Source organism: Callorhinchus milii, unplaced genomic scaffold (genome assembly GCF_018977255.1).
Source record: "Callorhinchus milii isolate IMCB2004 unplaced genomic scaffold, IMCB_Cmil_1.0 Scaffold8, whole genome shotgun sequence".
Taxonomy (NCBI): domain Eukaryota; kingdom Metazoa; phylum Chordata; class Chondrichthyes; order Chimaeriformes; family Callorhinchidae; genus Callorhinchus; species Callorhinchus milii.
This window is the reverse complement of record NW_024704749.1, coordinates 4,403,759-4,429,742: the sequence shown is the minus strand read 5'-3', so window position 1 is coordinate 4,429,742 and position 25,984 is coordinate 4,403,759. Positions and strand designations below refer to the sequence as shown.

Below are 25,984 nucleotides of genomic sequence, written 5' to 3'. Positions count from 1 at the left end.
TCAACCAAGTCCTGGAAACTCTCCAGTAATAACCGCACAGCTACTTTGTAATTATAATTGTGTTTCATGTATGCTGGGAAAACAACTGACAAGGTCGACTGAAAAAATTGAGATAGTACAAATTCTCAAGAAAACATCATCCTTGTCTGATGCTCAGCCTTGTTTGATAGGCGCCAGAGAAATACCACCTACTGCTTTCGGACACCATACAGTCCACAACCATAAAGAGCCGTTAATTTGATGAAAATGGCCTACTGCGTGTGCCACAGCGGAGCTTTTCCAGCATTAGAAAGAGGAGGCAAAGCTGTTATATTTGTACACAACATAACTAGTGCAACACTACAGGAGTTGCTAAAATTTGAGTGAAACCTCCTCTTACAAGAGAGTTGCTTCAGCTGCGTTTTAAAAATGGTTTATCAGTTTAAATAATCTACACAGATTATTAGCAGCAAAGTTTTTAGCAATGCAGTTTTATGGAATTATTTTCTAGACAGCCCTGTTGCCAGGAATCTTTATGCAGAAATTCAAAAGTAATTAATTGTCACTTGTTCAGCCAGGGTGACTGGAGCATGAGTAGGCTTGCCACAAATTTATGACTTATCCTTTGTTAACTCGATGCAAGTTCTTCAATTAATCCTGTGCTCCACGCAATCACCGGGGTCAAACTGGCTAGACGTCTGCTGTTCAGCGCCTTCAACCAATTACCCCACCGCCCACCTCCAACCCCACATCCTTCCCGAATCCAATGCCTGGCTCGGGTGCAAAGCCTAAACTGTCCAGCGCCTTGGGACGTCCTCCCAACATGAGAGGCGCTATATAAATGCAGTTTGTTGTTGATATGGTTCATTGGTTGCTTCCAGTGCACCCTGTTACGGAACATACATAATATGTAAGGTCATTAAGATAGAATGAATTGGGTGTATAGCATATAAGTGTTTTTAAGTTTGCATGCGTCGTCCAATACTGTTAATTACATATCTGCTGAAGACATCCTAGAAGAAGCTCCATCCTTGCTCTAAGCATCCTTTCTTCTGAAGGGCACCCATGTACATCTTTATTTTGTAATTTTTTTATTGTGAAGGTGATTTGTTTTGATTAAATTACCCATTTAATCAGCTGGCAGCAAATTAGCTGCTGTATTCATCGGCAAATCAACATTTTCTTTGTTTCTAATCTCGTTCTGTAAAGTGCTTCGCAAAATTTTGCTTGTGTGAAAAAGGGCCTTAGATAAATGTAGGTTGTTAATAGTTCCACTCCCGAGTTTTCAGTTATCTTGTTAGGTGGTTCGCACTTGTGAAAGTAAATCAAAAATAATTTCCGGTGCGATCTGATTGTTCCGTTGATAAATCTAGGTCATACTCCTGTCTCCTGATCACTGGTAATTTATTAGAACAACTTTTTTGTCAGTCGGATTCAAATTAATGGGGTGTGAGTAGAAGAAACAGAAAAGTGATAATGAGTTTTGATCTTAAGTGTGGAAAAACGTGAATGCAATTATATCAAACTCACTGGTTCTGCTCTTGGCTTTTACCTGATTTGCAGTCATCATAATAATAATCCTTGCATTTGATATAACGCCTTAACACATTGTTAAGACGTCTCGAAGCGCTTCAAGAAAGTGGGTTGACTGTATTTTGTGGGCGAAACGTGGCAGCCAATTGCGCACAGTGGTGTCTCACAAAGAGTCATGGATTGAGTGACCAAATTACGTTTTTTTAATAAGCATTCTAGAGTGTACACTGATTTTTTTTTAAAATCATCTAATTTACTGAGATGCAGCCAATGCTTTCTTGTGCTTTGTTTTATGCACAATTTAGCTGTCAACCGGACTGAATTTTCGGAAGCTATTTGACCACGGAAGGCAACACAGCCAAAAGTGATTCTCTCCTTATCCAACATCTGCATATTTGCTTTACATCTATGTGCCTTCCAAAACCCTCTGATAGTGTTTTTTATTAAATGGCTTTTTAGCTCCCTATATTCGGGGTTCGGGTTAATTTAGATGTCAGCCTGGCTCAATTGGTACCTTGTCATCTCCCTTGTCAAGTCAGAGATTATGGGTTAACAACAACAACTTGTATTTATATAGAGCCCTTCACGTAGGATAGCGTCCCGGAGTGTTTATAAGCAATCGCATCAGGACTTTTGAGTTCAGAGTCTTAGCTGACCCTCCAGTCCAGTGCTGGGGGAGCCTGCATTATCTTGCATTAGGTGCCGTCCTTCGGATGAGAGGTTAAACTGAGGTCCCGCATGCCTGTTCAGATTGACACGAAAGATTCCATGACACTTTTTTTTCTGGGTGTCCTGACATCAATTCTCAGATGAATAAAAGTTCTTTACATCCTATCGTGGCTGCTTGTGGGAGATTGCTGTGTGCAAATCGACTATCACATACGCCTACATAGTATATATTCGCTACACTCTACAGTAATAATAATAATCCTTGGGTTTGGGATAATCCCTTTCACAGGATTTTACTGTGAAGTGGAGTGACTATATTTGTTGGTGAAGCGCACTTCCCAAAGGGCAGACAAAAGTCTGTGTATGGGTCCCTCCAAGCGGGCAGCGTATTTGAGAAAGTGGGTGGGGGTGGAGGATTCATAAAATGGAAGCTTCAGTTCATAATCTGCTGTACAGTCAAAGAACAAAACTTGTGCCGTTTCACTCTTATCTGACCTGTGTGATCTCATCAAATTTTCATTGTACTGTTTTTCTTCAAGGTCTCTCAATATGGACTTTGAGAACCAAGACAAAGAGAAAGATGGGACGGGTTCACCTGGTACTTTCAATGGAAACAATACAAACAATAGTAAGCGTGTTACACGAATCAGCGACGGCGTTTCGTCTTTGTTTCATTGCATATAGTGGAGGATTTCTTTCTTACCCGTAATCTTGAATGTTATAAACTTGGGAAGCGCAAAGATTGGCAAGGTGCTGGTGTGTATGGAGGTCCACTCTAGGATATCATGGGGTTGAGCTGATTCTCTGCAGGTTAGAGCGAGGATTCCAGCCACTGGGCCTCTCAAATGACACGAGAGCTAGCAATTGCAATGCCCCAGTGTGTTTGGGGTGTCTTGAGAAAATAAATTGTCCCCCCCCCCCCCCACTCCTTTTCAGAAATACAACCTTTTTAGCTCTAATTAAAACAATCACTTAAGGAAAAACTATTGGATACAGTAAATGTTGCAATTAACATTTAACTGAAATTGCAATGATTTTTCTGGTTATCTAGTCAAAAATAATGGCTCGTAATGCGGTCAAGTGGGTGGAGCCACTTTAAATGGCCTCTTCCAAATATTTGGGCTAAGTGATTTAAAATGTGATATTTTTATAGTATGTGTATAAGACTATCTCTTGTTCACTGCATTTCAATGTTTAAGAGGGCTGAACCTAACTTCCACTGGGTGTATTCCAACCAGTATAATACTTTTGACTAATTGTCAGTGTCTTCAGGCATGTATACATTAAACCTCACTGAGGTATTGTCAATTAGCCCCATTCATTTAATATGACTTTTGCAAATTATGATTTATGTCAAACCTGCATAGAACATAAACACTCTAGTTACGGGACTTGGGTATATGTAACAACTTGGGCAATTATATAGTCTATTACACAGATCAGACTTGTGCGAGTTTTACTGTATTTGACTCCAGTATTTCTTTGCTCACCTTTGCAATTATCATTCACATCAACAGCCCACTTTCTAAAATAAATGCAAGAGGTTTTTAAAGTTATGTAAAGGGGATGCTTGAGTTATATGTTGGGGATCCTTTGTTTTGGACTTTTTCTATCTCCAGGTTAGAATAACATTCATATGGAAAAAATATAATTGGATACAATCAGGCATGTAGAGAAATGCACCCTCTACTCTGCCCTATCGACTTATCCCAGGACATTGCAAGAGCAAACTCTGTTCTACCTCTGTAATATTTTCTACTTCCCACCCCAAGCTCATGTAGCCTGTAACTGAGATTGCTAATTCAATTCTGAGTTAAGGGTTGGCTCAAACTCCTATCACATGAGGTTTAAAAGCTTTCAATCTGGGCTTCATTAGAATCCAGATTACAGAAGTTNAAAAAAAACTAATGTACTTAACCAACTGTACCATGTTGTGCTTTACAAGTGATGACATTTTACTTTTATCTAACCTGTCCTATTAAATTGGCATTTCTATGTTTTATAGGCATCCAGACTATAGATTCTACACAAGCTCTGTTTCTTCCAATAGGAGCTTCGGTGTCGCTCTTAGTGATGTTCTTCTTCTTCGATTCGGTTCAAGTGGTGTTCACAATTTGCACTGCAGGTATATATTACACTTTTGAGTACAAAACCCTCATTCTTACCTTCAAGGTCCTGCTCCCCCCTACCTCTCCGACCTCATAACCCCATATCAGCCTGTCCACTCCCTCTGCTCTGCCTGCTTCAGGTCCCCTGCCCTACAATTAATTGGTGGTCGGATATTCAGCATCTCTACCCCAACACTCTGGAACTCTATCCCGGAATCCCTCCGACTCATGCCCACTCTCTTGTCTCCTTCAAGTCCCGTCTGAAGAACTTCCTCTTCGATCATGCCTTCGGCCACCCTCCCACCCCCTCAACTCTCCTCCTCTTCTGACCCCCTCCTCCTCTTCTGACCCCAACTCCCAGCTTGGGTCCAAAACCCCTGATTGTCCAGCGCCCTGGCACGTCTTCGACGTGAAGGGCACTATACAAATGTAAGTTTATTTATATTTCAGTGAGCGAGTAGTAAATGTATGGAACAGCTCCCTAGGGAGAGTGTGGAAGCAGAAAGTGTTGATACTTTCAAAAAGCAAATTAGTTAGATTTATTTTCGGAAATAATGTCTTGGGATAGAGTATACAGTTTGGGACATGACATGTACATGCGACTGCCAGGAGGGTGGAAGGCAAACTGGATGGACCTTGATCTTCTTTCTTCTAACAATTCTTATGTTTTTATAAAACTAAACGGAGCTTAGAAACTTCTGATTTAGAGGCAAGAAGGCTGCAATTGAGCCAGAACGACACCTTTTTTTAAAAAAAAACCAATCTTCAAGGGAATGTGGGGGTGGGTGGGGGGATCACATTAAAACAATCCTCCTGATTAATCATTCACCTCATAGCTGTTTGTGGTAATTTGTTGGCACAAATTGCTGCTACGTTTGCCTACAAAAAGAATCCATCGGATTTGACAGTAATTACCTGTAAAGTGCTTTTAGACATTTTTGATGTGCCGATGTGCTTTAAAAGCAGGTTGTTTTGCTTTCTTTTAGACCTGTCGTTCTACTTTGACTGGCTTGTTTTGAGTTTTTCGACAACCCCATCCCAATTAAACACAAGATTACAGAATAGACCTTTCTTTTCAGTCTTAAATAAACAACCCAACCTAAATGACCCTCTTCCTCTCCCCCCCCCCCCCGGAAAAAATCTGCATAAGTGTGGGCTTGACCTTTTTAAACTTGCACAGAATGGTATTTGTGTTTTGATTTCTTTAGAAGAAAGATAATATAATAATCCTTGCATTTGTTATAATGCCTTATCACGCTATCGAGATAGCTCAAACTCCTTCACATATACTGTAAAGTGTAAAATAATATAGTTCAAAGCAGGAGAAGATGAGGGAAGGGGGAAAAAGTAAACAAGCCATAATTCTGAAGCTGAGAACAGTGCATTTTTTTATCCCTGGCACCATGTTGCGTAACACTGGTGTAGTGGATGAGTCCAGAGCAGAGGAAAAAGGGTGGATGTTTTCAGCACAATAACGAATCTCCAAATAGCCTCGGATGAACTTTTCCCAATTTTTTTTAACCTTTCCCTTCCACTAGATGAATTATTTTCCACTGAGCAGCACCTCTTCTCCCCTCCCTCATCCTTCTGATTTTTATTGAACTTTTTTTGAAAAAAAAGAAAAAGCAAGCTTTCCACACCAGCTGTCCGCAACCTGTTGCTGGGCTAAAATACTTGAGAAATGGAACAAGATCAGAAAAATCTGCTTGTGTTGAAGGTTGTTTTTGTGTTAAGTGCCACATGTATTTTGCTAGCTTCCTCCCGGCTCACAATCTCTTAGACAGCAATGGGTATAACCTCCTCAATTATTGTACCATATGGCACCCGAAGAGAGGCCTTTTTTAATAGTACTTCTCTCCAGTGCATAATTGTAAACTCCTCTTTCTTGTAAAATCCCCCATTCCCTAGAAAAATTATCTATGAAACCTTATAGTGGAGGCACTTCCATCTAAGTTCTGATTTCAAATAAATACCGAGCCACGTGTGAGCGCATGGTGAAGGAATCAGGACACAGCTTGGGATTGGTGACGTTTTGTTCATAATAATACATAAAATAATCCTTGCATTTGGTTTGGGGCCTTATCACATCGTCAAATCTCAAAACACATTGACGTATTTACTGTAATTACTGTGTATTTTGTAGGCAGCCATGGCAGCCAATTTCACACACACTGATATACAACATACAGCTATAGAGAGAATGATCTGGAGGATTGTTGGCCAGGATATTTGGAGAAACTCCCTTCTCTGTCTGAACAGTGCACAGTGTTAACGTCTACCTGAACTGGCAGACGGGATCTTTGCGAATCTTGGTTTAACGGGAGCATCTGAAGAACAGCACCCCTGACAGTGCAGAACCCACCCCCAACTCTCACCACCGCACTGCACTTTGAATGACATGTGATTTTGAATAACCTGCTGGCGACTGTTTTTAAAATAGCAGCACTGTATAGAACAAATTATTCTCTTCGTAGCCAAATGGATAACAACTGGTTTGCCTCATAGGATCATAGCCCAAGAGCTCATTTGTTTGGAATAGGAGAAAATAATGTAGATTAAGTAGATCTAAAGCAATGTCTATATACTGTAGGCAACCCCTGTAGCCTACACAGCCCTTGTAGTCGGTGAGTTTGATTAGTAATTAGTGTCTAACTTTGAACATTTCTGATCACTTGCTGCCTATGGGTGTACAGTATTTACATTGAAGTAGAATGAGAAACGGGGCTTTCTCTTGTGACAGAATTATGTATTTGAACATTGCATAATAATAAAAATAATTCACTGCATTACAATTTAGCATTCCCATTTAGTATTTTCAACCTTTCGGCTGGCTACAATTGACCTTGTTAGTGTTGATGCATACTTACTGCCAGAGATGCTCTTGCTACCTGAGAGAAATGTGTAACGCCTGCTTCTAATTTTCCTCACCGTTTAATTTTCTTTTGTAGTTTGCAGTGCAATAAGTCCCTCGATAATTATCCTTTAAAGGTGCAAGTTGACTATTTCCATAATATTTCCATAATAACAGGAGCATACAAATCGAATCATTATCGGGAAAGTTTGCCGTATCTCGTGGTTCTGAATGCATTGGTTGTGGCTCACAGTCGTGTCTTTTCTTTCAGTTCTCGCTACAATAGCCTTTGCCTTTCTGCTGCTCCCAATGTGCCAGTATTTAACAAGACCCTGCTCACCTCAGAACAAGTAAGAATTTATAATCCTCCCTGTTAATACGTACAGTGAACATTAATAATGGATGTTGTATTCCTCAATCGCTGACTGTAATTGACCCCTTTTACTATAAGCCAAGGATGGGAAAGGAATGCCCCTTTCTGTGCATGTATTTTCATGTTCATGTTTATATCCAGCGTTTGTACTTGCAGATTTTTTCTTCTTACAAAATTATGTAGTACCATTTAGATGTTATATCAAACCTTGGTTGGCCCACCTTTGGAATACTGGGTGAAGTTCTGGTCACCATACTACAGGAAGGATATTGTATCACTCGAGATTGCAATGTAGATTTACAAGGATGTTACCAAGGTTGAGTTAATACTGTTATCAAAAAAGATTCGACAGGTTAGATTTTTTCTCTTTGGAGATGAGGCGATTGAGAGAGGAACTAGAGGGCCTTACTTACTTATTGTTGATGTTGGATAAGGTGGATGCTGGTTGATAGGCTGTTTTGTGGTGGTGGTGTTGAGTGCAAATCGAGGGCATAAATATAACAGCCAGTAGCAGATCTACAACAACAATTTTAGTAGATCTAATGGGGAGTTTAGGAAGAACTTCACTACTGAGGGTGGTGAGAATTGGAACTCATTGCTGGAAGCTGTAGTTAAAGCAAAAAGCAAGCAACAAGGTATCAAAGCAGAAACTTGATGCTTTCAGCCTCTTTGCCCCCATTCTCTGGAACACTTTTCCCAAATCCTTCGACCTCACTCCCTCCTTTTCTGCCTTCACAACCTCTTTTAAAAACCTCCTGCTTTGATTGAACCTTCAGTTCCCTCCCTCCCAGGCTCTATCTCCCACTCTGATTGAAAAATTCTCATTTTATGCATCCTACATATTGGCATAATGCTAACTTCACGTGTCATAAGCACCCTTTTCTATAATTTACCAAAAGTCCTTGTAATTAAATTCAAAGTTTAAAAAAAATGCATGATCAACTGATGTCAGTTGTGAAACTGCCCTATAACTGATTTTAGTTGATAGGAGTAACTGAGGTTAGTTGATGGTACATTCTTTACTACTCTTTCTTGCCAAGTATGAAACCTGAATTGGTAACCACTATACTCTTATTTCTACTTTTGGAATGTACTTATTTACTAAGACAAACATGTTTGAAATCTGAAATATGATTCCTCATTGATTCCTTCAATTCAGTTCCTGAAAGGCCCATCCCAAACTACCTACCGAACCATGAGAGAAGCCTAGTACCAATTGTAAATTACTGCATTCTGGCTTTCCCCGGCTTTTTGGCAGCTTGATATTGGCCTGAAGGAGCAGGTCAGAAGGGCCCATCCCCATTGGAACCGATCCAAGATGCACACGGGGCATTCCAGCCCTCTCTCTCGGTCAAAATGCAGAACATGATCATGACTTCCAGTTTGTGGTTAGCTCTACACTGCGCCTTTCACGTCGGGAGGATGTCCCAAGGCGCTGGTCAGTCAGGGATTTGGACTCGAGCTGGTGGCTGGGATCAGGAGAGGTGGAGGGCAGGAAGGGTAGGGGTAGGAGGGTGATTGAAGGTGCGGTTGAAGAGAAGGGTCTTGAGACGGGCCTTGACGAAAGCAAGAAAGGGGGCGATGTGAAGGGACTGTGTGATGGAGTTACAAAGGGTGGGGGCAAGAGGATGAAAGCCTGAAATGTTGTAGCTTTTTTTTCCCTGTAGCCAGGAAGAATATTTTTAATAGTGCTAACCAACCCATAGACTTGCCGTCACATTAACATACATTGCAGAACCTGGGCCGAATTTAAAACGCCTTTTCAGGTTTTGAGGTTAATGTTACGCAAAATGTTAATGCAATATGTTGTCTGGCATGAGTGGAAGAAATGGTAATGTGATAATGTGAGCTTTGATAATTACACACTCCATCTTTCAGGCCCAAACGGGCTCAATGCCCACTGGTTAGAATTGTGTAGTAATGTGCATCGCTTAAAGCATAACAATAAATTGAAGGACAACAAAATGATTTCACCAACTTTACTGCAGATTCATCGACCCCTTGCCACACATTTTAATTCTAAGCCTTTCAGTCAATTGAAATGATGTTACAGCAAATCAAGTGCTGATTACTCTATTCATTCTACAGTTTTACATTAGACACGTAAAATTATTCATGAAATTAATTTGAGGAGACTGATTGTGGTGTACAGTACATTTTAATCTGGGAAGAGCAAATTGCGCTCTTTATAGTTTGTAAAGCTGCAGGAATGTGTCTCCAGTTTCTACGTTAAAATATCAAATGCTAGATAAGGGGGGAAATTTCAAATCTTCTCAGTCAATGTTTCGTAAGTACAATCTTGCAAAAAAAAGGCTCTTAAATATGCTTAATCTTCAGCATGGCATTTTACTGTATGTTAGCTCATTGGCCTTTCAGCTCTGGGACCTGGGTTTAAATCCAGCCAAACTAAAGGGTTTGCAGGTGTCTTGTTGGCTGTAAAAGTTCTAGGTGAAATGAATCCGAAACCAGGTTGAATGAAAATAGACAGATGATTTTGGCGCAACTCGGTTCCTATCATTACACATGACCTCAACACAAAACATAATCCAGCACTGAAGTGGCCATTATAAACACCAATCACGAAAAACAAAAATGTCAAGCAGTGCAAAAGATAATACGTTTGCAAATATCTATCAAGAAGACGACAACAATTTTACCTTTTATACAGCACCTTTCACCTCAGGAGGAAGTCTCCGAACACTTCACAGGTTCATCAGGGTGCAAAGTACTTCTAGAGCATGGTCCAAACTTCATTTTCAAATAATACTCCGAAAGTAATTCTAATCCATTTTGTTTGAGCTTGTATGTTTATCTGGCTGTACCCACTGTACTCCAGTGCTATGTCGACCAATAGTATAAAATCCTTGCATTTGACACAGCGCCTTATCTTGTCTTTGAGACGTCTCAAAGTTCTTCATAGGATATATTGTAAAGTGAATTGACAGTATATTTTGTGGGCGTAAGGGGATCATAAATCACAAGCTACTAAAGTCCAAAATGTTTGCGGTGTTATTTTTCTTATTGGCCTTTTTATTGGATTCACTGGTTACAAATCTCACAACCCCATATTTGAAAGCCTGAAGTCCCGATGCATCGCAGCGCAATTGGTGTGTAAATATTTCATTTTAACACCTATTGTCTGCGTTATGAACAGCGCCACCAACAGCACTGAATCGCCAATGCACCATAAATATCCTTAACTGATCCTGTAGAAATTTGACTGTAATCCAGGAACGCACCTTGTGAGACAGAGAGAGAGAGAGAGAGAGAGAGAGAGGTGATTCCTTTGAAGATGAGGAAAATTCGACAAGTCTAATCCCAGCTGGAATCTTGCTCAAGGAGTTTTAGGTCAACGCTATGTGGAGCGTGCCACGATTGTTATTGTCAGTAGCAGAACTTGGGAAAGCAAGCTTTGTTCCCTTATTGTGAATTGTTTTACTTCTGCTTCTGATCACGATGAAAGAAAGTTTTGACTAGCCCATTAAATATCTACAAGTGCTTTTTGCTTTCTCTTTCTTCCACCCCCCCCCCCCCCCCCCTCACACACACACACACACTCTCATCAAATCAATGTAAAGGAATCTTCAGAACTGTAAAACTGTGCAGCCATTTTCTCTTTTTCTAGGACGTGGGATAACATACATGAAAGAATGTTTCTAGGAGTAAATACTTATTTCGCACACAATTGAGCATGAAACCTTAGGGAGAGGCGGAGGGTTGTTTTTGAAATTGAAAACTTTAAAAAAGCGAATAAGACCTTGATTTGTGTCCTCTCAACTGGTTCCCTCATGGGTTATAGCAAAAAGCCTCCAGTCTGTTCACTGTGGAATGAATCTATTATTGCCGTACAATACCAAACTTCCACTTCATACATGCCAATTCCCAGCAGCAGGATGTTGATCTGTGTGACTTCTCTGGCTGGAAGGAAAAACAAACTAATCATAATTCCGGTATTGTTCTTGTTTCAGAATTTCCTTTGGCTGCTGTGGGCGATTCACCGTTGCCGAACTGCTGTCCTTTTCCCTCTCCGTCTTGCTTGTACTTATTTGGGTATTAACGGGGCACTGGCTACTGATGGATGGTGAGTAAAACGACGTGTGGGTTAATATTTCCCTATTGACAACTGAGAGCTGAATCCTTCGACAGTGACGTTCAGTGCGGTTCATCATTGGGGTGGGTGGTGGGGGAGCAAAAGGGAATCTACAAAACATTTCTTTATTTGCTAGATTTTTAAAAATATATATTTTACAGGAATATGTTACACAAGGTGAAATAGAAAGGGACTTGTCTAAAGTTCTTCAGGTATTAGAATCTGGGACCAGTTTCTGTACCCACATGCACGTTTGCAGTCTCGGGCAAAAAACAAAATTGTTGAATTGTTTACACCATTTGTACACGTAATTTGGCCACTGTTTTGACCACTGACTTCATTGAAAAATTATTCTAATTTCTAGATTATCAATGAGATTAATGATTGACTTGCCATGTGCACAAGAGTATATTTGCATTGAATCTAGTTTATAGTTCTATACTTTTACTTCAAAGAAATAAGTAATCCTAGTATTTGATAAAAAAAAACACTTTTCACTTCGGGAAGACATCTCAAAGTGTGGCTACTGTGTATTTTGCAGGTGAACACAGCAGTCAATTTGCACCAACCAACGTTGTACAAACAGTCATGAAGTAAATGACTAATTTTATCTCAGTGATTGTTGGCCAGGACAATGGCTACTTTCCTGTGGACCTTGGTTCTAACCTACACACATTCATTACGCACGGTATTTGGTTTTGTGGGAAACCCTTCATATTTTATGAGAATGCAACCTACGGGTTGCAACTATGTTAGGGTTAAATTATCTGTGGTACATAAAATATTATTCTTGCCTTTTAAACTATTGTTAATTCCAAAAATGCATTTATTCCCTCTACTGACAAAAAGTCATTTGTTCTCGGCTGATTCCCTTGATGGAGATGTGATGCAATTCACTCCCATAGATTTTATTTTAACATGTACAATACCCGTTGAGTCATTTATCAAAAGATGTTTCTTGCTGGTTGAGGTTTAACAGCCTCTGTTCTATGTGCTGGCAGTGAGAAGCGACTTTTTATTTCGACTGAAAAAGGAAATTGAAAAACCAATTGGGAATTATTTGGAGATATAAAATTGTATTTAACCCATTACATTTCCAATGGTTAGGAATCTATTTCTGTTCTGCCATTCCTATTGGGATTGAGCGTTGTGTGAGAATTGTTATTGAGAGCTATAACAACAATGGAGAAGACATTTCTAGATTATCATTTGAGATTAATGATCGATTTGCCATGTGCACAAGAGTATATTTGCATTGAATCTAGTTTATAGTTCTATACTTTTGCTTCAAAGAAATAAATAATTCTAGTATTTGATTAAAAAAACATTGGAAATTACAGTATTCTGCACATCTCAGTGCAAACTGCTGTTTGTATGTTCCAATGCCATTCTGACCATGAAATATACCCTTTTGCAAATCTTTGGTATTGGCTAAAAGGAAAAAAAGCTTCTGAGTATTTCTTGGGTCAGTCATGTGTCTGGCATATGCGAAAACCAGTCACTATGCTTAAGAATCTACAAACCAGGCTGAGAATTCCATGCATCCCACCTGCACTTGGAAATCCCAGAGAGAGATTTGGAATGGAATGCAACCTATGAGTTGCAACTCTGTCCCTGGAGGGACGTATCCTGCTTACCTAACTCTGGAAAGTATTAGGCATCGGTTGGCAAGAGCCACTGAGTACATACATACAGTGTGCTTTAATTTTATCCACCAGTTGTTTGATACTTTAAGCTCATACAGCGCTTGAGGTGTGCATTTTGTGGAACCTTGTACTTGCAGGAAACCATGTGCTTGAAGAGGCAACCTTTGATGAAACCATGAGTGGTCTTACAGTGCAGATGGCTTTGGAATTCAGTTAGTGTTAGAAAAGATAATGAGAGCAGTTGGATGATGGCATAAATCTGACTTTTGTGTATTGCAGTGGTCGTTATAAAAGATCAAATGTTCATTGCAATTTCATTAGTAGAGCCAGTAAGAAATTATACAGCTGGCTGGCATCAAGTTCATATAGCATAATTGCCAAGTTGGTATCATGTTCCAGTGTTATCCTGTAGCTCAGTGGTTAGAGCACTCGCTTTGCAAGCGAGAGACCTGGGTTCGATTCCCGGCAGGGTGAAACCATGGGCAAGTTTCCTTACTCCACACTCCTGATAATAATCCCTCAAGAAAAAAATAATAATAATAATTTGGTCACACAATCCATGACTGTTTGTGGAACGCTGCTGTGCGCAATTGGCTGCTGTGTTTCCCCCACAAAATATACAGTCAATTCACTTTACAGTCTATTCTGTGAAGCACTTTGAGACGTCTAGAAGACGTGAAAAGCGCTATATCAAATGCAAGGATTATTATTAAGGATTATTATTGTTATTCGGTAGTGTCTTGCCCACAAAACACAAATTATATTTCTCTTTGCATGATTGCATAACTGAGTTCAATAATAGGTAGAACAGATGAAAGGAAAGGGAGGGAAGAAACTATCCTCTTTTATTTAACCTGCCATAAGCATCTTGGGGTGACCTCCCAACATGAAATATGGTATATAAATGTAAATTTGTAGTGTATTACTGTATTCTTATAGCCCAGAACCATTCACTGACTGTTTTGGCCTCACTCTGAAATGGAACTTTGAGCTCATTAAAGCTCATTGCCACCGCCTTATATTTTAATCAGCTCTTTGTCCTCTACTCGAGTGCCTAGCTTTCCTCAGTCAAACACTGTAGCTTCTGTAAATGTGAATAAAGTCAGTTCAACGACTTTGTCATTTCTCAATAAATTGAAGTCTGTTGCATTTGTACTAAGTAGCAAAAAGATATTGATAGAACAGTAGACTTCTGGTAGCGTCTAATGTTTTCTTAGTGGCTATGCTTAACACAAAAAAATTAATGCTCTTACTTATGTATATCCAGTCTCTCTCTTTTGCATCTGGTTTGAGCTTTCCTGCATAAGGTGAAACTTCAGATATGCACTACATGGTTATTCTCATTCTTGAATATCTGCCATAATTTTCTGTCTTGTAAGCCACCTTTTTTAAGTGAAAGGACCAGTTAAGTGTTTACCAGTAATAAACTCGTTCTTGGGTGAATTAGCAGTAGTAATAATAAACACATCCTGATCTTACTGAACCGTTACTGAGGAATGATTAAACTGCCGCTCCAGGTTATCTGAGACAGACGCAGACTCTCACAGAACTCATTCCAAGCTTTGTTTTTGTCTCTGAAGCGTGAAGGTAAAGATCAATTTGTCATTTGTTTTGGTGGCCTTAGATTAGTTGGCAATTTCAATCACCTGCGATGCTACGGTGGATAAGTGAAGTTCCACTATAGCTTATTCCATTTAGGTAGATGGCGAAATTAAAATCTCTGCACTTCTGTGATAAGAATTTGGAAATTGCAATTGCACTGAAGGAAAGTGCTTCCGTTGGCAGTTTGGCTATGAGCATGTCTGAGATGAAGCTACCTGCAAGCCTAATGGGTACGGTGAGCCTAATTCGACAAGCAGCACAACTTCCTTTTTGCTGGTTAAACTCGAGCAGTACCCCCAGAATGCTTTGAGGTCTCAAAACCTTTGCTGTTGCCAACTTGCACCTAAAACTCTCGGGAATTAGGTAAGCAGAGTCTGTCCCTCCATATTAAATGAACAGAAATCATACATTTGTGGAATACTCTGTATTTTTATTTGCAGTTGTGTGTGTGAGAGAGACCCTTCCAAGCCACATTTCCCTTCAATATTGTTTTATTTGGCCAGAAATAATTGAATTTAGATTATAGCAGCACCAGGAGTTCTTTAAATCCTTCCCTTGTTTCAACCACAGATCTCAACCGTTATTGTGTTCCACATTTGGACAGTTCTGGTCACCATACTACAAGAAGGATATTGTACTATTAGAGAGAGCAGTGTACATTAACTGGTATTAACGAGGGATGACTGGATATAGCTATCAAGAAAGATTGGATGGCTTTTCTCTCTGGAGATAAGATGATTAAGTGGGGACCTGACAGAGATGTTTATGAAAGGATTCAATAAAGTAGACATTAGTAAGATGTTTCCACAAACAAGTAGGTAAAAATATTAGAGCCAGTGGGGAGTTTAGTAGGAATTTCTTTACACAGAGGTCGGTGAGAATATGTAAATTGATTTTGGAAGCTGTGATTGAAGCAAAAAGCTGTTTAAGAGGAAACTTAATGAATACAAGAGGGAGAGGGGATTGTGAGAGATGGAGGTTCATGTGGAGTATAATCCCTGGGACAGCCGAGTTAGGACGAATGGTCGGTTTCTGTGCTCCAAAATTCTATGTAATTACCTTTGTATTTCCTCAATGTCTGCTCTTGAAGTCCAATAATTTTGTGTGGTTGTCCTTATCACTTTATACCAGATGCTCAACTGTTTATGGTGTAACTAGGTCATTGCTGAAGAGTAGATGCAGAATTGCCTCTGACTGTCTTGGCTGTTTGACAAAGTAAGAAGGAAGCAACCGTTCATTGCCTCTATATAAACATACGCTACTTAGTTTTTCTCACATATTTGACTAGGAAAGTTTGGGATGTTGAAATCCCTCATCATTGTGCTCTAAACAGAGTTGAATTGTAAAGCAGAACAATATCCATTCCAAGGTATTGCAACACAGACATGTTGGACCCTATGATTTTTAATGCACCAGAGGATGTGGTTTAGATTATTTTATCTTAAGAGAAGTAAAAGCCACTTAGTTTTGACCGAAGATCCCGGAACATAGCATAGAATGAAACCCCAAAGAAGGTAAAACCTGTTTTCTAATGTTTTCTTCCAAGTGTTTTTCTCAATTATTGGGTAAATCAAAAGATCACATTTGTGGGATGAAGTGAAGCCAAGGAGGCATTTGAAATGAGAAGTGAGGTTCTTGAATTTGAGGCATTGGGGAGCCAGTGGAGTTGAGTGTGAATGGAGGTAATTCTAAAGGATAGGGATTAAGTGATATGGGGATAGGGCGGGTAAATGGAATTAGGTTAGAAGATCAGCCATGATCTTATTAAATGCCGGGGCAGGCTCGAGGGGCCGAACGGCCTACTCCTGCTCCTATATCTTATGGTCTTATGGTAATGGTATTGGTGCAAAGAGACACGGGACTGCAGAGTTCTGAATGATCTGCATTTTGTGTAGGGAGAAGCTGGGGAGTCCGACAAGCAAGACTTTGAAGTAATTTAGCCTGAATGTGACAGGGTATGGATGAAGGTCACGGTAGCCTGGGGGAGAGGTAGTGGTGAAGGCGGGGGATGCTGTGGAGGTGACGCAAAGCCAAGTTCAAATATGGATATATCAGTCTCTGTAATTCTGAATGTGAAAGCCATATAAAGAGCAGGTCGTTTCTTGGGAACCAATAACCATGCAGTTTGATATGAAAGTGGACTTCCTTTCCAAAGGAAAATTCTTCCCCTCCACTTTAGCACGAACCCTAGCTGTGCCTGATCAGATCAGGATCCCACTCCAGTGAATCACTCACAGGGGTGATGCCATTTTGTACCCAGGCACAGCTCAGTATGTACAGATGTGCTTTACCAGCAGGTTTCCCCGGTTAGGAAAATAACTTAATATTTTGTGGCAGAAGCAAATTTCAACAACTTTATGTGATCATATTGCTGACATCTGTTCTTCATCCTTGAATTTGTGCCAGGCTGTTTTCCAAGCCTCTTATTCCTGTGCTAGCTACCTACGTCAGTGGATTGTAGTTGCAAGTGATCCCTGTTTGTTATTAGAATGCATTTCAATCTGGAAGAACAAATTCTAAACAGCTCCAGTGGTTGCCTTTATTTTTGTGCTTCTATTCATCCATGGACTGCCTCACCAGCGTTAATCATCACCAATTAGAGTCGGGTGTTAAATGCAGTATATTTTCAAAGGGAGTTAAAAATAGACCTACATGAAGAATAATGAACTGCAGCATTGAGTTAAGATTTTATAATCTGATTACATGAGATATCAATTTCCCTTCCCCACCTCCCCCTCCCCCACGGCCCTCCCCACCCCACCCCATAACACAGGTAATTGTACATCTAATGAATTGCAGTGTTGAAATTATGTACGATAATACATTTTTATATTAAGGTAAGTTGTCTCACTTGGGTTGATTGGGTTTAATTTGATATCGTCATGTCTGCCAGAATTGCCCAATAGAATGAAAAGCATGGCACTTTGGCAGGCCACATCCTTTCAACAGACCTTGCACACTACACTGCTGTAGACTTTCCTGCAGCATATTAATAGTCTGTGAGAATAGCCACAAGTGAAACTGGTACTTCAAGCATGAAATAAATAATGTTTTACACTGTAGAGACATCAATAATGCAAACCAATTTCAAACTGAATCATCAATATACGCCCACAAAGTATACAGTCAATTCACTTTACAGTATATTCTGTGACGTGCTTTGAGACATCTCAATGATGTGATAAGGCGCTGTATCAAATGCTAGGATTACTTATTATTATCATTGGTTATTGAAGTTTAAGCAAATTCAAAAGGCAATTAGGTAGCTGTTCGTGGAATAAATCAATATAAGGGTTATGAGACACAGTTGCTTATGCTTTTGTTTTACTTTGGAATGGAAGAAATGGCAGCCAATTTGCACACAGCAATGTCCTACATACAGCCTTGAAGTGAATGACTACGTGTGGGGATTGTTAGTCAGGATACAGGGATCAACTGTCTTTTCTTTCCAAATAATGCCATGGAATTTACATAGATTTACATAGACTGTACAGCATGGAAAGAGATCATTCTGCTCAACCAGTCTGTGAAGGTGTTTATACTATGCATGAGTCAACCCACTCCTTACCTCCTCCCTACTCTTTCCATTGCTCTGCTACATTTTTTTTTAGTGTGGCAACCAGAATTAGACGCAAAATGTGTTCTAACCCAGGCTTTATATAAATTCACATTGCCTTCTCACTTATTCCTCTGGATTTAAAGCCCAGGATCCCAGTGGCATTATTTTGGGCCTTAATCTACCTATTTTGTTACTTTCGGAGATTTGTGGATCTGATTCCCCAGATCTCTTTGCCCAGCCACGCCTCTTAGGTTTCTTACATATAGGCTATAGGTGGCATCATTATTGGGATCTTTAATGTCCACCTGAACAGGCACTGCACTGGATTGTCAGCTTTGACTGTGAGCGCCAAAGTCCAGAGGTGGATCTTAAACCTAAAAACCTTATGATTGAGTCACCTGCTACCAATTGAACCAGATTGATGCCGAACGACCCAGAAGTCAGCCATTTTGACTTCCAGATCACTAAAAATATCCGTCTCTATCAACATCACTTTGTGTGTACACACAGTAGATGACTCATTGCACAACATATCCAAACAAGATAAAAGAATCCTGGGTGATTTCGCCAAATTATTTGAGTAAAGATTGCCAGGCGGTATGCATGAGCTGAACAGTGCTCCAGTTAGGCCACACTCAACGCACGACTGTTTGTGGGACGCTGCTGTGCGCAATTGGCTGCCGCGTTTTGCCCACAAAATAATAATAATAATACTTGCATTTTGAAATAGCACTTTTCACGTCTTCTCCACGTCTCAAAGCGCTTCACAGAATAGACTGCAAAGTGAATTGACCATATATTTGTGGGCAAAATATACATATATGTGTAAAATATACAGACCATTCACCTCAGTATTTTCTGTGAATCGCTTTGGACGTCTCAAAGACGTGATAAGGCGCTATATCAAATGCAAGGGTTATTGTTATTTTTATCTCGAGCACTGCACAAATTCTGGTCACTGCAACATAAAGCAACACATTACCCAGGCTCTCGAGGCAGGACAGAGGAAAGCAATGTTCTCAGTCAACACAGTGCTGAGCTGTGTGCTAACAGCGAGATGAGATGAGTCTTTCAAAAGAGATGCCTCAGAAGGGATCTTATAGAAGGTGCTGAATGGAATAGAGAGAGTAAACCCAGAACAGTTTCAGATACACCAAGGCAACCAGACAAGAGTCCGAGTTCAGGTTTATGAAGAGTAATTTTTGGACCCAGACCAGAAAGTACATCTTTACACTCGAGGCTGTTATCTCCAATGAGTTTAGCAGGGAGTGTGTTGGAGGTTAGGGCACTGGACTTGATTCAGAAACTGCTTGACACTGTAAAAGCAAGGCAGTAGGGTGGCTCTTCTTTGTGGAAGGATAAGCTCAAATGGGCCGAAGGACATTTTCCATCTCCACTTCTGTGATTCAAAATTCTTCTGCTGTTAAATAAAAGTCACTGAATGTGTCCATCAGAGATTGCGAGGTTAACTACACACTCCGTACTCTCTGCAGTTTTCCAAACTCGTCCAATATGAAACTGTCTGTTGACAAAAGTTCAATGTGAGATGATCCATTGCTGTAGAATTAATGCCTAAAATAAAGATAACAGGTTTTTTTTGAATTGTGCGTTCAGCAGCATTGCCATAAAAGCTGTGGTAAATTGCAGTTGTAATCATGTTTTGCTCATATCACATGCTCCAGTTACAGTTAGTTCCTTTTTAAAAGCCAGTGGAAGTTTACAACGTTAGGAAAATCTGTCATAACTGCAATACTCAAGGAGGAACAGATAGCAGCAGTGGGTTCTTATTTTATTTCCCCCGTCTGCACATTTTGCAGCTTACTGCAGCTGACTGCTATTGCTCTGGTATGGAATGAGCATTAACATTCATTACAGAACTTGGTTTGCATTGTTCCTCGCTTCTGTGCTCTTCACTACAATAGAACGTAATCAAGTCCACATGAATTTCAGATGTAGGCAGGTTTTACAACAGTTACTAGTATTCATCCTTCATGCGGGATAGGGTCAGAGAGATTTAGACGGTTGGAAGGGGGGCGGGAAGTGAAAGAACTTTTACTGCAATTCTGTGACAGTTTTTCCACACAAAAAACAAGCATGTGCATGTATCGTATATATTTCACAGGAATTTTTGGTCTGTTTTTCTCTCTCTCTCTCTTTCTCTCACTTGTTCTCTCTGATGCTCTCTGTTGCTCGGACTCTCTTATCTCTTATTTTGTGTCTAATAGAATTGGTGTATAATGCGGTCAAAGATGAACAAGGGTAGAAGTCTAGAAATGGTGAACTTGCAGTCAGATTGACTTACCAAAGCTTGTCTAAAGCATGCTCTTTTATGTAGGCGATAAATGATTATTAAGGATATCGATTTTGTGTCTGTTTCTGTCCCAAGTGCCAAAATTGTCATAGTTTGGCAAATAATCGGTACAAATCCCCCCAAATCTAGAGTGTGTATCGGAGTTTTGCTGGAGTGTGACTGTGAGGAATGTCAGAGCCAAGCCCGATCTTCTTTCCACCACCCTTCCTCTTAAACACGATGATGGGTTTCCACATCTGTCAGACACGTGGCCGACCAAAATAAAATTCCCTGTGCTTGAATAGCCAGTCAACATTCATTGTTCAGTCCCAGATCTGAAGAATGGCCATTTGGAAGAAGATGAGTGGAACCTGTGGAACCAAACTCCAGCTTGAGTTGCTGCCTGCACGAGAAGGGGTTGGATAGAGAATTGGCGATTAACAGAAAGCTGGATAATCAGTGAAAGTGATGTTTTGTCAGATCTACTTGTGAATATATAATAATAATCCTTGCATTTGATATAGTGCCTTAGCACGTCTTTGAGATATCTTAAAGCCTTTATGGAATACATTGCAAAGTAAATTGACTGTATGTTGTGGGCGAATGGCCAGTATATCGAGACACTACTCTCTATAAGACCCTCTTGTGACTTCCGAGATTGTGGCCACACTATATGGCAACCACCGGGTAGTAAATATTTTAGAATGCAAAATGATTACTGCAGTTTCCCACCCTCTACCATTGCAGCATAAAAAGAAGGGAGTGAATAAGCTATGAATTGACCCCAAAATACAGTGTAAGCCGATTGTAACACAGTGGTCAGGATCCATAAAATCGCAACCAATGTCCTAAATTAGGTGGGATAAGCCGGTTAGGACTTCTGTATCATTGTGCACGCTGGCTGGCTTCCTGCACTAAAAACGTGGTCTATGTTTGGTCATCGGTTCACTGCTGATGTCCAGTCCTGGGGGCTGTGTTTGACCACTTTATTGATAAATATTAACAACACTTGGATTTGATATAGCGCCTCATCACATCATTGAGATGTCTCAAAGCGCTTCACAGAATGTACTGTGAAGTGGATTGACTGTATATTTTGTGGACGAAACGCAGCAGCCAATTGCGCACAGCAGCGTCCCACAAACAGTCGTGGATTGAGTGACAAAATATATATTTTTTTATTAACGCACAAGAAGCCGGAGGGTGTCTTGAAGTGAACTGGTCAACTTCTTGCGCCCTTTTTGATAAATAGATGTTGGGATTCACACCCCAATAAACAAACCCGCTTTGTAATGAAGCACATTCTAACATGGTTCCACTGTAACCCCCGTTTAAAGTTTGTCGATGGATTTTTCAAATTGAGCCACAAATCCTGAAACTTTTTTTTTCCAGTGTTTGGTTTGTAATTCGTTGCCAAATTATTCTATTTTTGGAAGCATCTGTAATATCAAAACTAGATTTGCAGCTTTATTTAGTGCAATGAATTAATATTTGGCTGGACTTATTGTCGGTTTGCCAATGCCTTTTTCCTCTTCTCTCCTCCAGCTCTGGCAATGGGGCTTTGTGTAGCCATGATTGCCTTTGTGCGATTACCAAGTCTTAAAGTTTCCTGCTTGTTGCTCTCTGGACTCCTCATTTATGACGTCTTCTGGGTAAGTAGCACCCAAACATTATGTGCAGATTTGCCGGATCATTATTATTATTATTATGTAGATTAATTAAACTGCATAAATACTCAGCATTATTTGCAGGTTCTAATCTTCATATGAAAATAGGTAAACAGGAATTGCAGGAGGCCATTCATCCCATCGAGCTTGTTCCAACCAGTTTATTGCATATACAACAACAACTTGCACTTATATAGTGCTCTCCACGCAGGGCAGCTTCTTAGAGCGCTTAATAATGGTGGAGCCAGGCGTGGGAACAGACCCTTCAGCCAAACCAGTCCTTGCTGGTGTTTATGATTCATATGAGCCTTTGCCCCTTCTATTCCCCTTTCCCTCGTGTATGCATCAAATCTCCTCTTAAATGCATTGATGTTTTTTGCTTCAGCCACAGCTTCACATAGTGAGTTCCTCATTGTTACTAACCTCTGTTGGAAGAGGTTCCTCTTAACTCTCTTCTACATCTGCTACTCTCGTGAGGTCCAATCTCGGTAGCTTTATCTCCTCATCCCTGGTAACATCCTTGTAAATCTACACTAATGTCTGAATCCTACAACAGCCTTTCTGTAATATGGCGACCAGAACTGCACACAGCACTCAAATGTGTAGTACATTACTCAGATACTCAGAGCTTTCCACACCTTTATAATACTCTGTGTGAAGAAGCGCTTCCTGATCTCGGTTATAACTGTCTTGGCTCTCATTTTAAGGCTAATGCCCCCATTGTAATGGAATCCCTCTACCAAAGGGAAGAATCATCCATTATCTAATCTGTCAATTCCTTTCATTATTTGAAATAAGTTAAATCAATTCACCCTTTAATTTCCCCTGCTGAGGAATATAACTTCAGTCTACAAAGCTTCTCATCATAACTTAAACCTCTTCAGCTCATGAATTACTGCAGTGCAGCATCGCTGAACGCCTCCAAAGACAGTGTTTTTATATTCCAACCCTCTTGTAATAAATGCCAGAATCCCATTTGCTTTATCAGCTACTTTCTTCACCTGTGAATTAGATTTCAGTGGTCTAATTTGTGTTTTTTCTTAACAATGTAGTTTAACTGTTTAAATATAACTACTCAATCCTTTTCCCAGCATGTATTTCTTTTTAAGCTTCCCTCAGTCAGAAAAATAGAATATTGTAATGCCTTTCGGGTAGTACATGTAAGCAATTAACTGCAGGCACACTATATATATATATACCCAAGTGTGTTAACTGATTTGGAAACCTTCAATCATCATTTCTATTTTCTATTTGCTTTCCATGGTTGTATTTGATCTAATAACTCACAGAACAAAGCCTGCATGTGTGTGTGTGTGTCCATCCACACGTGTGTGCATGGGAGTTTTGTCAGTGACTAATTTTGAGTCTAATTTGGAGCCAAAGGAGCCACCCCAGACCCCTGCCCACAGATTGATGTAAAATAATAATCTCTCAAGAAAAAAAACAATAATAAATTGGTCACTTCAATCCACGACTGTTTGTGGGACGCTGCTGTGCGCAATTGGCTGCGGCGTTTCGCCCACAAATATACAGTCAATTCACTTTACAATATATTCTGTGAAGCACTTTGAGACGTCTAGAAGACGTGAAAAGCGCTATATCAAAATGCAAGGATTATTATTATCATTGAAATATTCTGGAATGTGTTTCCCCAGCCAACAACACTCTCCCTGGCCAAGATTAGCTTCCTCCACACGTACCAGAGATTAAACACAAGATCTCTATATTCTGTATGGCTCATTACCACACTTCTCAGGGCATTTCTCCACTGAATCGTTTTGGAAGAGCTTTCGTTAACCAATTTAACCAACCTTGAAGTAGGCTGTTGTAAAGCAGTTTGGTGAATGGTTAACAAATGATCTGTTAGTTTCAAAAGGAACCTGAATCTGTAAAGAATGCTTGAACAAAGCCTCCTTTGGTATTATAATTTACTACGCTGATTTAACTCCTTCACTGAATATTGGTTTTTGGTGCACTTGCTCAGTGATCCCAATACATGCATCACCTGTGCTTTTCAGAAATAATTTTTCGTTGTGAGTAATTACTGTTTTCAACATCATTAGGTCCTGCTTTTTAATTTGTAGTAATACTAATAATCCGTGCATTTTATATAGCGCCTTATCACGTCTTCGAGACGTCTCAAAGCGCTTCACAGAATATACTGTAAAGTGAATTGACTGCATTTTGTAGGCGAAACGCGGCAGCCAATTTCTCACAGCAACACCTCACGAACAGTTTTAAGGGATTATTATCCCTGGAAAAGCAATTCCCCAATTGACCAACAAGCAGTTAATAACTAACATACTAACTATGCAACACTTTATAAGTTGCTTCAAATGACTTGAACAGCGCATATTTAAATTTGCACCGCTTAAAACTTTGATAAAGATCTTCACAAATGACTTGCTGTTTTTCTGGCCATTGTAACTTTATTTTACTTTGGTTAACCATTTTGTGAGCACCGCCTCTAGCTGCATTTGTTTTTTTTAAAAAAACTCTTTTTCAACCGAGTAGATTGATTCATTGCAACACTTGCGTTGTGCCCTCAACTTCAGAATCCCCAAAGTAGTTTCACAATGATCAGTCCTCAGCAACAAGTTTAGACTTGACGCAGCTCAGAAATGTCATTACACACTTAAAACCCCTTACACCTGCAGAACAGTTGGTGCAGGGTTGATAAGACATGCAAATATATGCTTTCGATTTCACACATCTCTCTTTATTTCAAACAGAGTTTGATGTAAAAGCTGCTGTTTTGCCTGGATTTGCCTGACTGTCTGCACATTCAGTGCAGTTATAATAATAATAATTGAGCTTATTTACATTTAGTTTATATTTTTTAAATAAAAATGATCAGTGTTTCAAATTATTTTAGGTATGTACCTTCTAGTTTATCTCTTGCTTTGAGCATTTCAGTTGACTGAAACAGCTGAAGGCATAGTATATTCTTCGAGACGTCTCTTCGAGACGTCTCAAAGCACTTCGCAGAATACACTGTAAAGTGGTTGTTTTGTGGGCGGAACAATTGTGCACAGCGGTGACCCACAAACACTTAACACCTCTCTCTCCTCTTTCCCCCACCTCCTGTACATATACTCCGCGTCTTCAGGGGATCAACACTGTGGTTTGTGTGACTGTTTTAATTCTATTTTCATGCCCACTCTCCCTTCCTCTCTCTTTGCAGGTGTTCTTCTCTGCCTACATCTTCAACAGCAACGTAATGGTGAAGGTGGCCACTCAGCCTGCTGACAATCCTTTAGATGTGCTGTCGAGGAAACTTCACTTGGGACCCAATGTAGGACGGGATGTTCCTCGTTTGTCACTCCCAGGGAAGCTGGTGTTTCCAAGGTAATCATCGGTTGCTGATTAGTTAGTGGATTGTATTTTTTTGTGTCATCCAAACCCCACCACTGCAAAGCGATCCGAGACTGATTCTACATAAAGGGCGCTGTATGAACACAAGTTAAGCGTTCTGTTGATCAAGATCAAGTCAATGCGTGCGTTTCCACAACACTGATCTCCGAATCTAATTCTGTGATTCTTTCTTCTCCGCAACCTTCACACACCTTATAATTGGGCCCCCACCTGGGAATAAAGATTTCCCAATAAAGAAATCC

General features: G+C 40.0%; 1 protein-coding gene across 1 annotated transcript in view; it reads left to right on the top strand.

The window, feature by feature from the left end:
* Positions 1-25,984, top strand: part of sppl3 (signal peptide peptidase 3) — a 72,394-nt gene that overhangs the window by 41,199 nt on the left and 5,211 nt on the right. The window contains exons 3-8 of the mRNA XM_042337299.1: positions 2,721-2,809; positions 4,187-4,306; positions 7,412-7,490; positions 11,482-11,594; positions 22,246-22,352; positions 25,552-25,715. Of these exons, the coding sequence (XP_042193233.1) occupies positions 2,721-2,809; positions 4,187-4,306; positions 7,412-7,490; positions 11,482-11,594; positions 22,246-22,352; positions 25,552-25,715 (672 nt within the window). The remainder of the gene's footprint in view (positions 1-2,720; positions 2,810-4,186; positions 4,307-7,411; positions 7,491-11,481; positions 11,595-22,245; positions 22,353-25,551; positions 25,716-25,984) is intronic.